Raw genomic sequence first — 14,994 nt, 5'->3', positions numbered from 1 at the left:
TGCACACATGTTCCATCGATTTTCGCAGTAATGCGCATCGACATGTGACGAGTGCTGTAATTGTCGAGCATATTTTGGAAAAATTGGATAATCCGAACTAATCGTATGATCCGAGCACTATTGCACGTGACATGGAACGTGAGCTCGGTGTCCAAATAAGTTACAACAAGGCACGTAGGGGGAAGGTGGCCGCTTTATATGCTGCATGGGACACTGGAGTACAGTTTTCAGAAACTATCTTCATACTGTCACGTACTAGGTGAGAATAACCCAGGGACGGTAACCCACATCGAACTTGATTCGCGCGATAGATTCCATTACTTCTTTCTAGCTTTTGGTGCAAGCATTCGTGGTTACATGTAGTACTTGAGGCCCGTTGTTTGCGTTGACGGTAGTCACTTGAAAGGTCCATACAAGGATACACTTTTACTGGCAACTGCCCAAGATGCCAACAAACAGATTTATCCCTTAGAGTGGGGGATTGTGGATTCCGAAACTAACCGATCTTGGATGTGGTTTATGTCTAACTTGAAATATCTTATAGGAGACTCAGATGAACTTGTATTTGTTTCGGACGGGAAAAGAAGTATCGAAAGAGCTATTACTCACTTATTTCATTTGTCTCGTCATTGTTGTTGTGTGTGACACGTGGAGAAGAACCTAATTCAGTAGCACTTTAACGCAAGCTCAATATTCCTGTTCAAACGAGTTGCTACAACTTATCGGGTCGAAGAGTTCAAACATCTAATGGGACAGATTCGTAGGGTCAGTGAAAGATGTTACAGGTATTTAGAGAAAGCAGGTTTTTCATTCTGGTCACGAGCACTATTCGTGGGCGACTGATACAACATTATGACAAACAACAACGCGAAATCATTGAACTCAATGCTGAGACATACTCGTTCGTTGCCAATCACGTGTTTGGTCGAGCACATTCGTAAAACAATGCAGAGGTGGTTTTACGAACGTCGAAGCAATGCAACCACATGCAGTACTATATTATCGTCGAGGATGGAGAATGAGTTACAAACAACATTTGATGCTGGTACTAGGCTTCGAGCCCATGAGTTGACAAACAGCTTGACCCAGGTTGGAATATCCAACGATACAGAGATAGTGGACTTCTCCGATAACACGTGCACATGTCGTGAGTTTCAACTAAATCGTATGCCATATGCTCATGCAACTCGTGGTGCTATCCTAAGTGGTAAGTCATTATACGATCTATGCACTCCGTACTACACATTGGAATATTGGAGGGGTGCCTATATGGAAGTCATATATCCCGTTACACGGGAAGTGGATTGGGTTGTTCCAAATGAAATCCTAGGCACTCATATTTTGCCACCGACTGTACGTCGTCCTCCAGGTAGACCACCGATGCGACGTAAGCGAGCTAGATACGAGTCCACTACCCAACTGAGGAAATGCACTCGATATGGGAGACTTGGTCATAACCGGACCACAAGTTCGAACCCTATTGTATCACAAACCACTTGAAGAAGCGTGATGTGTAAAAGTGGTTGTCAAATGTAATCCCCAAAAAACTTAATTTAAATAAGCATTGTACATTCCCAACTTATTTTATGAATCTGTTATTATTATCGTATGCCAGTGCAAATTTGGTCGTTATGTTTCGCAAGCAAAGTACCGATCATTATAGTTCCATTATCACAAATGAGATGAATACTTTTTCTTACTATAAACTTAGCTGATCATAAAAGTTTCATTAGCTTCGACTGATAGTTTGTCGAAATGGAAAATTGATTTTCATGAGACCATACTAAACAAACAAAACACAAACATTACGTCTCGACAGTTCATGTCGTTCCCGACAGATAGTCTCTGTAATTCTCAACAGTTGGGAACAACAGCGGCTTGAAAATCTACACTACTGCGGCTGCCTATTATGGAGATGCAGTTTCTGCACATATCTAGAGAACGTGACCAAAATCATCCATACCACAAAATACTAAACATATTTTCTTACAAAAGGGCCATTTATTGCACACTTGCACTGCTTTTGACAATTTAAGAAGCTCCCCCACTTTCCCCATCAGACTCGTCTGAGCTAATGACAATTACTTCTGGAGGTGGAACATGAGCCACCCACTCATTCGAGTCAGACGGTGACTCGATCGAATCCCTGACCTAGAAGACTTGATCGAGAATGCTGTTCAGTGACTTAGATTCTGCACTTGGCACTTCATCGAACTCGGCACCGTGCTGTTCAACTCCTACATCCTCATCGTCTAACAACAAAACAATGGAAAATTTAGCGAATGAACCCAGTATCGGCGGATGCATATTGGAGTTGAATGTTTCATTGCTGGAGGTGGATGAACCAATTATCTCGTATCAACTACTTGTTTCAAAATGGAAGTCTCACAACAGCTTTCATGACATCTGAAATGTAATTTGATAGACAATGCTTGTAATGTATTCAATATGTAAATATAAATGTATTGGAAATACTTGTTACTTTCAAAAAATCAGAAACGTATAATATCTACAATAGCCTGTTACACTAAGACACTTGTATTAGACAATCCCACCATTTTCAATTTTCGAAAAGCAAGGAACTTCTAAAATTTAATGGCCTACCTAGTTGAACTGTCGGGCCCGATAAATGTTTTATTCCTTCTCGACAGTTGACGAAAACGTGCATTGCATTAAAGATCGTATAATTTTGAATTTTGTAAACTACAAAATAAATGAAGAAGAATAAACAAAAGTAGCTCTTTTTTACCACGATGTTGTTCAACTACGTAGAAAGTGTCACAATGATCTGTAGGTAAGTTCAAAGTGGCACAATACCTTGGCTACAAAATTGCTTGTAAGCAACAATGGTCTCCTGGCATTTATAATCATCCTGAAAGGAGGAAGTCATTACTTCATTTATCTACCCAACCACCAAGTCCAATCTCTAAGTAAATTTGAAAAGCAATTGGTGTGATGGTTGATATAATAAGTGTACCTTTATCCCCTATTGTACCATCATTACTATGACATTGGCAGAGACTAGAATACTTCAATGATGTGTAAAATTCATGTTATCTGGTTTTCTGCAACAAATTACTTCTCATTTGCCAGCTTCTTAGTTGCACCATGGCTGTAATGGTACAGTTTCTCACAAAACACAGGCATCATGTTAACCCACATAATAACATACGAACGACAAGGGAATATACATAAACTCATTTGTCAATTAGTTGTACCATGGAAGTAATGACTTTGGCACTTTTAATGGGTCCTCATCTTAATCCAATCTATAGTTTACTAATGCACTACGACATTCAAGCTCGCTATCTACTCGTAAATGGATATTCGTAAAACGTACACATACATAATTTTTTGCGCAATACAATGTACGAGCGTTGACAAAAATTGAACGAAGGCACGAAGTACCGTAAGTACGATTGACATAACATACTAAAGCCGGATAACTAATACAAGTTGTAACACTATAATAATTTCAGCAACGGTAAACGATGACAAGGCATTCACCACGGGAATTGCAAAATGTGACGAATGCATCTAAGTGTCACCAAGCTTGCCAACTACCCTGACTGATATGTAAATCACAAAAATGAATGAAAAAGGCACTAATATAAAGCGAATTAACAAACATCCTTCACCACCTAAATTACGTCAAAAAAATTTTCTTGCCCAACGACCCCAAAAGCCCTTTATCAGATGTCCATACGAGATTCTACCCCAAGGATACGAAAAGAACAAGTCTAGATCGTCGACAATCGACAACGTCTCCATATCGATACCAACGTTGTTATCCGGAGCATTGAAGACTCCTTTGATGATCAAAGCGAGGCCAAGCTTGTACCGATCGGCTCGAGGCGTTGACGATCGAAGAAATGTCTGCTCGAGTTGGGCGCACGAAATCTTGTCCACATGTTTAAAGTGTATGTCCTTTAGTCTCCTCTTGTCAAGAACTCGGTCCATGACATTGTCATCCGGGAGAAGACCACACCCTAATCCAGTGACAAGGGCATACTCTTGAATTCCGAACCTAGCGGGTGGCATTGCAAATTAAACCACAGTTCGTGCCGCTTATTTGTTTGTATGCAGCAGAATACGAGTTGTTGGATTAATTGGGCAGAGAACTGGATATCCGGAACCTCGGACAAGAACCCAAGGCATGAGTTGCGAAACTCTGCCTGCTGTCACTCGTCAAAATGTTCAACGACTATTTTTATATACCGCATATTGCTTCTCTGCGATACGTGGCCTCGCAAGGGTGCATTCTCTGGAACAAGAGGCTCGAAATCCATGTCTACAAAGACAAAATAAGAAATAAATGCGTCAGACCAGAATATAAACTTCCTACCAACATAGGACCAAAAACCACAAGTATGTTGTGAAGTGTCTTTCAATAGTTCCTCCCGAATGCAACGAGTACCACCCACAAGGTCAATGTGTGTAAGTGAAAGCAAGGTTATGACACAAGTAACAGAAATATTGAAACAGAAGATATGCCCACATCAAACATGATTTCCACCAAATGCATAGGAGTACCAACCATAGTACTTCAATAAAATAACCCTAATTCAGCCCATTGAACTTCAGAAATTGTTGCATGCAAAAAATAAAAGGAATACTGATATCTGAACGCATATTACATAGAAATATCATTTTCTACTGGTAGGCAGGGCTAGGCAGGTAAGAACTGAACTGTCGGTCCCGACATTTTATCCGTTGACGGTTCATCTGTCGAGAATTACAGAGGCTAACTATCGGGAACGACAGTTGAGAAACAACTATGGATAGATGAACTGTCGGGAAATCTAGTTTTGAATATGTTCCTTGTTATTAACATATTTTGATCATACAAAACAAAAAATAACTGCAACTGCAAAGAAAAGACCAATGTTTGAACCAATGGAATTAGTTGTTTACGGCTAATATGTAAAAATTTAAAACCCTGTGCTTGTCCCATTTACGCACTATAACCCCCCTCAAACTTCCTGAAGTTGCAAATGTTTCCTTAAAAACCCATACAATTTGTAATGCATATTTTTAAACCACAAGCTTATTCCACATTAAATCTAACAAGCAAATTATTTTATTGTACAAAATTAGTAAGAACAGTTGCTGGTCAATAAAGTACTTGTTACTAACCCAAAACATATAGTAGAGAATTCCGAATCCTAGGGAGAATGTACATACAGCACTCTCATATTTATTTCCCCACTAATTCATTTTACATTACAAAACCATAAATAAAGAAAACATAAAAATGTATAAGTAACATGTAATTGACAATTAAAAGAGAAAAAAGAAAAACTTTTAGGTTCATAACATTAAATGAAGGGAACATTTGATAAGTACTTTCGAGTTCCTTAAACCTCACTCATCAGCCACATTGATAAACTAACTATAAATAATGACTGATCCATATGAGGCATAGCAAATCATCTCTATCAATCACTCATGTACACATGGTAGTTTGTTTTCAATCCAGATGACAAATTATGTACCTGGAAAAATGAGTTTTCTATTCTTTCTGTTTCTCATACTTATATACTTGTAATTATTTCATAAACAAGCCACAACAGTACGAAAAATTTGTTATAACTGAAAAGTCACACAATGCACATCAGTAGGAAAATAATTATTATTGTTTATAACTGAAACATATTATCTAAAACAACATAATTAAGCTGTAAGAGTTCTGATCCTTTAGTGGACTAGTTTTATGACTCTACATAACTACAATTATTTTTGTGTCTAAAATATGTTTGAGGAGAAACAAAATGGAAGGAAATACAATAAGAACTCCCAAATTAACAAGCAAGAGCATCAGAAAAGTACCATCTTTTGTCGTAAATAGTTCAAAGAAAAAGTACTCGTTTATATACGGAAAATAAGAAAGAAGCAAGCACCAGCATATGATGAATGTTCTTAGCAGCAAAACATTAGCAACACAAAAACTTTCTACTATACTACATTATTCTTGTTGTCTCTACAAATATAGTCTACTGAGGGGGAAAATTGTCTGAAAATGCAAGGATCAACATGTTTTCCGTAATTACCATTTAATAAATCTTCCATAATAGCCTTTTTTTTCCTTGTCATATCTGAAATTTGTTAGTTTCACAATTTGAATATGATAGAATGAAAAATTCTTTAGATTTTGTTTATATATGCCTTAATATGATGTCATGAATTCGTAGATGAAACAAAATCCCTTCCAAATAAATAAGTACAGAAAACATTACTCAAATACATCATAATCATTTCAAAATGAGTTTATATATCATCTTTTAACTTAATTTTATAGAGGAAATTAGAATTTCAAGACAATTCAAATTCTGCCAAGCAGTATTATTTCTGCAAATTTCATGTACTTTACAAATTTGATTGATGCATGAACCATCATCAACATGCATCTCTTGCACATATAAGTCAATTTAAGGCCATATGAAGCAAATTTGTCCCTCAACTTGTTAAGTTCATGTGTCTTTTCTAAGGTTATCGCATTAGTCCTTCTTGTTTCAAAAAATTTAGGAAGGGGTTCACATAGTGACATAGTCCCACTATCAGAGCTATAGAAGATCGATAGTTTACTTTTTATTCCGAATATGAAATTAAAATTCAAATGGAAAATAAAAGGAATGTAAATAGTCTTTCTTTTTCTGGTGTTGTTTGAATATTTTATATTTAATTAAATATAATAAATAACAAGCATTTTTTCTTTTTCGCACCTGAAGACAGGGAATAAAAAAAAATAAAAATTGAACATAGTTCTTCCCCAATCAAGTTGTTAACATAAGACAAATAAGACTCTTTCACGATACTTTATGCCATAGTTAATTTCCCATACAGATAAGGTTAGACAATGAAAAGTTTACATAATTTTCATATTGCTCTTTGGAGCTAATAATACTGTAGTTTTCCAATTCTTCCTCCCTCACTCGTTTCCTCTTCTATACAACTAATTACTACTTGAAAAAGACACATTGGGTTCGATCAGTCATCATAGGTGCAGGAAACTCAAATACAGTAAACTGACAATTACGCAAAGTACTAAAGTATCATTTTAAGACAAAATATTTCAAAATTCAATAAATCACTCTGTAAAACAAAATCATAAATTACCCTAATGTAAAACAAAATCATAAATTACCCTAATGTAATGGCAAAAAAAAAAAGGAACTAAAAAAAAAAACAAAAACAGAGAGAGCGAGAGAGAGGGGTTTACAGTGACGGTAGTAACCGAGGGTGGAGGCTCAGCGTCGGCGACTTGGTGGCAGCAGGTTCAACTCACAAGCCTGGAGAAAGCTCGATGTTTAATCATGCCAGAGGTGTTGAGTCTGCCGTGCTCAGTAGCTGCCGGAGTTAAATATTTCAAAATTCAATAAATCACTCTATAAAACAAAATCATAAATTACCCTAATGTAATGGGAAAAAAAAAGGAACTAAAAAAAACAAAGAGAGAGAGAGAGAGAAGAGAGGTGTTTAGAGTGACAGTAGTAGCCGAGGGTGGAGGCTCAGCGTCGGCGACTTGGTGGCAGCAGCTCGACGTTTAATCACGCCGGAGGTGCTGAGACTGCCGTGCTCAGCAGCTGCCGGAGTTCCTCTGAATACTACTTGGATTTGGGAAAACCAAATGGGGAGAGAGAGAGAACGTGAGATGATGGGAGGAACAATAATGGAAGAGAGAAAGGCTGATTTGGTTTTCAAATTTCTCATCTAGTCATGTCTCATTAATGAAGCATATACAAGGTATTGAAATTATTAAGAGGGCAAAAAATGTCCAAAAACTCCAAAAATGACAATTTCTTAATCACTTTTAAAAAATAACATTTTTGTAAATGCAAACCCAAATTTTGACATATAGTGTAATTTCCACTATATGAAAATCCAATAGCCACCTTTTTTTACCTTTAAATGTTGCAAATCTCAATTTTTCTCCCTTGGCAGCTTTTTGTATTTTCTGTCACAAAGCCACAGGCTTTTTCTCTCGCTCAATTCACACAGCCCCTGTTTTTTTCTCTTGACCATTATATATATATATATATATATATATATATATACACCAGTTTTTGACCTATGGTTTTGGGCCAATTAATGCTCATAATGGGTTCAGTGGGCTGGACCATTATAACAGAAAGGCCGAAGGGAACAGCAGAGAAAACGCCATTTCTGCAGAATTGCTAATTCCAGTCCTCATATTTGTGTTCAACTAATGTGCAGCTCCCTATGTGGCACTGAGATGAAACTATAATTTTTTTATTTTAATCAATTAAATTCAGTCAACCCGAGTACAACATAGTATGATACTTATTAATATTCACCTTCAATAGGAAGAGCGATTGCACCAAGGGAATTTTCATAATCCCACTCACGGCCATGCAGTTAAAAATGAGTTTGAAAAAAAAAAAAATTTTGACGCCAAACAGGAACTTATATTATTAAGCCGCGTCAGTTTCTTTACTTTGGGATGGAATGGTTTGGGAGAGATCAAACTTAAGTTACTAAAATTGTAATAAAAGAACTACAGGGATTAACATGAGTATTTTGATAAACTTGAGTGACCTTCATTCTTTTAACTTATGGGTGTTTGGTGGGATTAAAATTAAATTTTTAGTAGATTTTAATAGAATTTTTGAAATATGTAGTTGAAAAGTTATGAGAATCATAAAAGATGTGATTAATATTGATTGTTTGATTTTGACTCAAATTAAAATCTGATTAAAATCCGAACCAAATAAGAGATAGTGTGGCTTACGTATTAACACATAAAGCATTAGTCTTCTTGCCATGGACTTCGCCTTATGCTTTAATGGGTCTTCATCACCATCGATTTATTTGCTAAATATAAATTTCAAAATTAATTTTTGAAGCAGCATTACATACTTTTTAAGTACGGCCAAACATGGTCTGATATGGATTGTGACGGAACTAAATACATCCGGCAAAGAATGTCTACAGTATTTTCTTCCTTAATCAACATATCAAGAAGATAAAACTTTCACAAGATAAATTGCCGATTGTTGTCAACGTCGTAAGTTTGATCAGGTTCGGATGATGAAGTTGTGACGAATAAATTACTTCCGTCTTAAAAGAGTTATTCATAAGCCATAAGATTCACCACATCAACATCAAGGAACCTACCAACCATTCATTGAACCCGAAAACACTAAGAGGATTCGACTTCTTGACAGCAATGGCCATTCCAGATCCCAGCTTGGCAGCAGCAAGAGTGTGCTCATTGATCCATCCTTAAAAACAGAACCAAATCCCTTCCCGTAAAAAGTCGGCCAGGTCGAAACTCTTTGGTCGACTTCTTTGAAAGAAATGGTCTTAGCGTTAGGCGAAAGTAATATCTCTTCTGCAGATCTTGGAGCAGGAAGGACTTCAATACTGCTTTCTCCATTATAAAACGGGGTGCCTAGGACGAAAAGCGCTGAAGAATTGTTGGATTTGCTTAGAAGTCTTGAAGCTTGTGAAGTTTTACAGGATATGGTGGATAACATACAAGGTGGTTGCATTTGAATTGTCAAATAGAAAATGACATTTTTGCACTTCAAACTACCTAACATCATGGTTTGAATGACATGTTTGCCACAACATGGATAGACTTGAGAGTCTTGGTACAATTTTCCCTCAATATTTCACTACGTGTAGAGAACACTAAAGGATATGTTTAGTAAGCTAGAATAGATAACATTAGACATAACTACCGACAAAAATCTAACTGTCGTGTTTAATCTTGTCCAATAATAGAATTTCTGATGTGATGACAAAACGGAGGTTTGATTTTATTTTTATTTTTGTCCTGGATGGACTTTAGAGTTGTTCCAGAGTGGCTAAAACCTCTGCCATACTCAGGCCCATCTTTGGGGCCATCGCTCAAGCACTGTAAAGCAAGTGTTGCAACAGTGAGTGCTACTTTCTGAGGATATTGACCGTCCAATTTAGTGTCCATAATTTTGTTAAGTCTTCTGTTGTCCAATAAATATATTTGCTTCAACAAACTCAGCATTCGTGTTTTACCATTATCCCTAACATCAATAGGACGTCCAGATGGTAATTCTAGCAAAACAACCCCAAAGCTATATACATCACACATTTTAGTCAAATGACCTGTGCATTAGAAAGAGGATTTTAATATATCTATATGTTAGCAAAAAATTAATTTTCATTTTCAACTGCAAAAGGAGTAAAGACAAAACATTTCAACTTGCCGAACCTTTAACCATGTATTCCGGTGCAGCATAGCCATATCTACGAGCAACTCGATTAGACACATTAGTATCGTTATCAGATGGTTGAAATCTAGCCAAAGTGAAACCAGACAACTTGACATTAAAATCCTGCATCTCAGTATGATCCCCATGATGTAATAAGGCTATTAGTTTCTCTACACCATATATATACTTGAAGCATGTCTGGCTTATCTTATAAGTAGTTAAACGTGTTACTTTTCTTATTTATAAGTAATATTTTAAAGCACGGTTTGGATAAAGACCAATGGAACAAGACTAGGCAACTAGATCTAATAAATATACCTGATCCAAAAGAATGTTAAACGACTGAAAAACTCGACATATTACTAGTTTTTCAGCATCATGGAAGAAAGATAGGCCTCTAGCAGCACCAACAGCCACCTTAATTATTGTAGTCCATGAAAGACATTGTTGCCCTCCTGTGAAAGAAAATCAATCTTCCATATTACTTGTTGTCAGATCCATGTGCCAAGGAGTTTTCAAAGTTTTTGAGAATGAAGCAAAGAAATAATGAACTAATTCCAGAAGAAACTGAAAAATAGAACACAATAGGTAAAATAAGGTAATACTTTTCAAACATTAAATGCAATCAAAATAGAAGTTTATTAAGTGCAACATACTTCGGAACAAGTGATTGTCCAAGCTTCCTTTTGGCATGAACTCATTCACCAAAAGAATGGCATCACCTTCACGGCAGTACCCAATAAGCTTAAGCAGGCTCGGATGATGAAGTTGTGATAGATAATTAGTTTCTGTCTGCAAAATGTCGGGGGGTTACGAAAAGAATCTATGAATTCTTCGGCCATAAATTAAGTTACAGGAATCATGTCATTGAAAAACCTACCAACATTTCATTCGAATCTTGAAATTCATTGAAATTGCACATCTTGACAGCAAAGGTCATTCCAGATCTCGGCCTTGCACCAGTAAGATTATGCTCGTTGATCCATCCCTTAAAAACAGGTCCACATGCTCCTTCAGCTAAAATGGTGTCATGTCCAAAGTTTCTGGTTGCATTCTTGAGTTCTTTAAACGAAATAGGCTTAGGAATTGGTAACTTCAATGTCTCATTTTCAGATCTCGGAGAAGGAAGGCTCTCACTATTGCTGCCGGATGGAGCTGAAGAATTGTTGTATTTGCTGAGAATCTTGAATTTTGTGAAGTTTTAAAAGGAAAAAGGTGGAAAAGATACAAGATTGTTTCACATGAATTAAATTGCAATTCAAATGCTAGCAAATATAAACATGAATTTATTGTAGGAAACGTGCTGCGGCTTAAAAGTTCAAGCTAATTTTTGTGCATTATTTAGTATTTCTACACGTTTTTCGAACACATAAAAGGCATCAGCACAAACTCAATTATATTTGAAGATTCAATTAACGCAAAAACTATGTGCAATTTAATTAAATGGAAAATAGCTAATTAGCGACGCATGTTAAGATAGCTAAGATTCTCGATTCTTGGTAAGCCTACATCTAACATTCAAATGAAACCGCAAAGATGAACACAAAACAGTGTGGGAGAGGATAAGAAAATGTTCTGAAAGTGTCTTAACAAACCACCAAAAAAACATATAACATAAATAGACATGTGTAAAAGAAATTTCAGACAAAAATTACACCAAGAAATTAAAACGAAATTGAAAGAAGACTGCAATCTGAAGAAAAACAGAACTTAGGCTGGGGACACGAGCAAGTTCCCGAAGCTCCTCTCTATTTAAGGTGGCTCCAACCAGCCTTTCCCAGTTGTCGTAGATTCTACTCATTTTGAAACACACAGACACACGGAGAGTCGGAGAGCAAGAAAGTATGAACGCTATTGCTCAAAGAATTCCCATTGCCCATCCGCCATGTAAAATTATATTAAGGTGATAGCACAAAATTTTCCATTGGAAAATGGAAAATTTTTCACTCTTGATAGTCAAAATTTTCTTTCCAACTTGCCTCACACGTGCACCAATTCCTTATTCTTGGAAAATTCATTTTTCATGGGTAATTGATTTTATGTTTTCCGTTTATTTATTTATTATTAATTTATTTATTTTTTATGATAAGAATATTGTAAAAGAGGATATTCTTTAATTTAACAATTTTCATGTAAAATAAAATCAAATGAACACTAAAATGTAGATATTTTTGGAGCTTTTTTTTTTTAGCAATGGAAACAAATTCATTCCTTTAATTAACAATTTTCATGTAAAACAAAGTCAAACGAATACCAAAAAATTCTTTTATTTCAATATTTTCAAGTAAAAAATTATAACAATCAAATACAATAATTGATAATTCCCAATAAAACAATTTCTAATCAAATTCAATTCCCTGAAATTCGTTTTCTTTCCACCCAAATTCCATATTTGCTTTGATAGACCATTATTTTCCATGGAAAATGAAATTCAAATTCCAACTTCCACTTTTTGACTGATTGATAGCTTATTTTTTCCAGGTAATTGATTTTCTTGCCACATGAACATTTTTTGGTTTCCAAGGAAAAGCAATTCCCACCTTTTAGGCTAGCTATGCTATAGGTTTTATTTATTTGTTTTGCAATGGAAACAAATTCTATTTTTAATTGTACAGAAATATTTTTCTTTAATTAACAAATTTCATGTAAAACAAAGTCAAACGAGCACAAAAGATAGATGATTTTCTTGGTTTTTTTTTTGTTTTTTTTTTATAATGAAAACAAATTCTATCCCCAATACAGTAAATTATATCCCTTTAATTGACAATTTTCATATAAAACAAAACCAAATGAATACAAAAAAATATTTTTATTTCAACATTTTTCACGTGGAAAATTATACCAACCAAACATAATAATTGACAATTCCTAATAAAATAAGTTATAGATAATTTAATTCTCTGGAATTCACTTTTTTCCACCCAAATTTCATCTTTACAATCAAATGGAATCTAAATGAATCTTTATATATAGATTTTGGATGTGTTTTCGGTGGATGGATACCAGAAGTATTTCATATCCGAAAGAGAAGTTCTAAACATTTGAAAAAGGAAGCTAAGGAGAAAATGCGGGTTAATTGCTGGCTACTTTCATCTTTGGATAAAAATTGTTGTACAAGGCATAGTCCTTTCGCAGACTTTTGGATAAAAATTATGATAAAGATATTTGTACAAAATTTTGTTGATAAAATGATGTATTCACGTCTATAAAATTAGCGAATTCCATGTGAATTTAAAAAATATCGGCTTGTAATCCCCACTTCAATTGTGAGTAGTGAGTAAGGGTGCTCGTAAAAAAAGATTGTACACATAGCATGATCCAAAAAATGATAACTTTGACACACTTTTCACCTTTATAGTTTCCTACTAAACTTGTCATTGACCGAAAAGGCGGAGTCCTTTTCCAATATCTTTCTTCGGGTTCTTTTCGGTGGACATTTTTAAAATGACAATCTCCGACCACTATGTTTCCCAAGATAGTAGCATCGAAACTTCTCACAAAGAGCTGACAATTCAGCTGGCAGGTTGCAAAATCACACTCTAACATATTTCTATTGAATTTTAATAGCTTGTTTGGTGGGGATTTGGTTAATTGATTTTTTGACATAAAGTGGGTTGTATGTATTAGAGAAGAATTAAAAAATGTTGGCTAGAATAGTAAAATAATGCTAAAAAAATTAATTTTAATTGGTTTAAAATCTATACCAATCAAGCACTAAGGGTCCGTTTGATTGCAAAGATGGAATTGAATTGAATTGAAAACGAATTCTAGGGAATTGAATTGCCTAGAAATTATTTTTCTGGAAATTGTAAATTATTGTGTTTAATTGGTATAATTTTTCAAGTGGAAAATGTTGAAATAAAAGTATTTTTTGGTGTTCATTTGATTTTGTTTTACATGAAAATTATCCATTAAAATGATAGATTTTACGAGTATTGGGGATGAAATTTCTTTCCATTGCCAACCAAAAATTTTTTCAAGAAAATTATCTATTTTTTGATATTCTTTTTACTTTATTTTACATGAAAATTACATATTAAAGGAAAATATATTTTTACAATTATTCTTAGAATTTATTTTCATTGTCAAAAAATAATAATAATAAATGAAAAAAAATTGCTACAGTACTCCGGGAAAATTGGTGAGAATTCATTTTCCTCAAAAAGAAGGAAAATGCCTACGTTGCATCAAAATGTGGAAAATAAATTTCAAGAAAATTTTTGCCAATCAAACACAAAAAAACATGAAAAGATGGAATTGCAATTCCATTTTCCATGAAATTTCCCACTTATCAAACACTCCCTAAATTTCATTCTGGTGCTATTTTTGTATTTTGTCTACGGTCGGTTTCGACCCGACCCGACCCTGCGTCGTCATCCAGCAGCGTCAAAGTTAGAGGAATTAGTGGCTGTTGGCCGGTTGACCCGGCCAGTTTTCTAAACTGGCCTTTGACCAATGAAAAAAAAAAGGCAAAATTATAAAAAACAGTGAAAAAAAAATGAAAACAAATCCAATTTTACCCTCACTTGAAAAAGAAGTAGAAGCCGAAGGAGACGGGAAAATACTGTAGCACAGTCGACCCAGTCGCCGACAAATAAGGAAAAACAGGAGACCCACTTGACCAAAATCCCTCTGAAGAAAGTAAGAAATTTATACAAAAAAAACCATGTTTATATTTTTATTTTTGGAAAAAAAGTATGATTTTATACATATTTCTTGAGAAATCCTTGTGTAAATGTGGAATTTTGGATTATTATTGCTTGGGAAGGAGTGGAGATCG

At 35.0% G+C, this 14,994-nt stretch overlaps 1 protein-coding gene and 1 pseudogene across 1 annotated transcript; one reads left to right on the top strand and one right to left on the bottom strand.

Annotated features, from left to right (window-relative positions):
• Positions 1–945: 945 nt before the first annotated feature.
• Positions 946–1,938, top strand: LOC111381715. Its single transcript, XM_023005525.1, has 2 exons — positions 946–1,468; positions 1,862–1,938. Exons 1-2 carry the CDS (start codon positions 946–948, stop codon positions 1,936–1,938), a joined length of 600 nt encoding a protein of 199 aa, XP_022861293.1.
• A 7,872-nt stretch (positions 1,939–9,810) lies between these two features.
• LOC111381714 lies at positions 9,811–12,015 on the bottom strand (annotated as a pseudogene).
• Positions 12,016–14,994: the final 2,979 nt, after the last annotated feature.

The sequence above is a fragment of the Olea europaea genome, unplaced genomic scaffold (genome assembly GCF_002742605.1).
Source record: "Olea europaea var. sylvestris unplaced genomic scaffold, O_europaea_v1 scaffold236, whole genome shotgun sequence".
In the NCBI taxonomy this organism is placed as follows: Eukaryota; Viridiplantae; Streptophyta; class Magnoliopsida; order Lamiales; family Oleaceae; genus Olea; species Olea europaea.
This window is presented reverse-complemented; position numbering and strand designations above follow the sequence as displayed.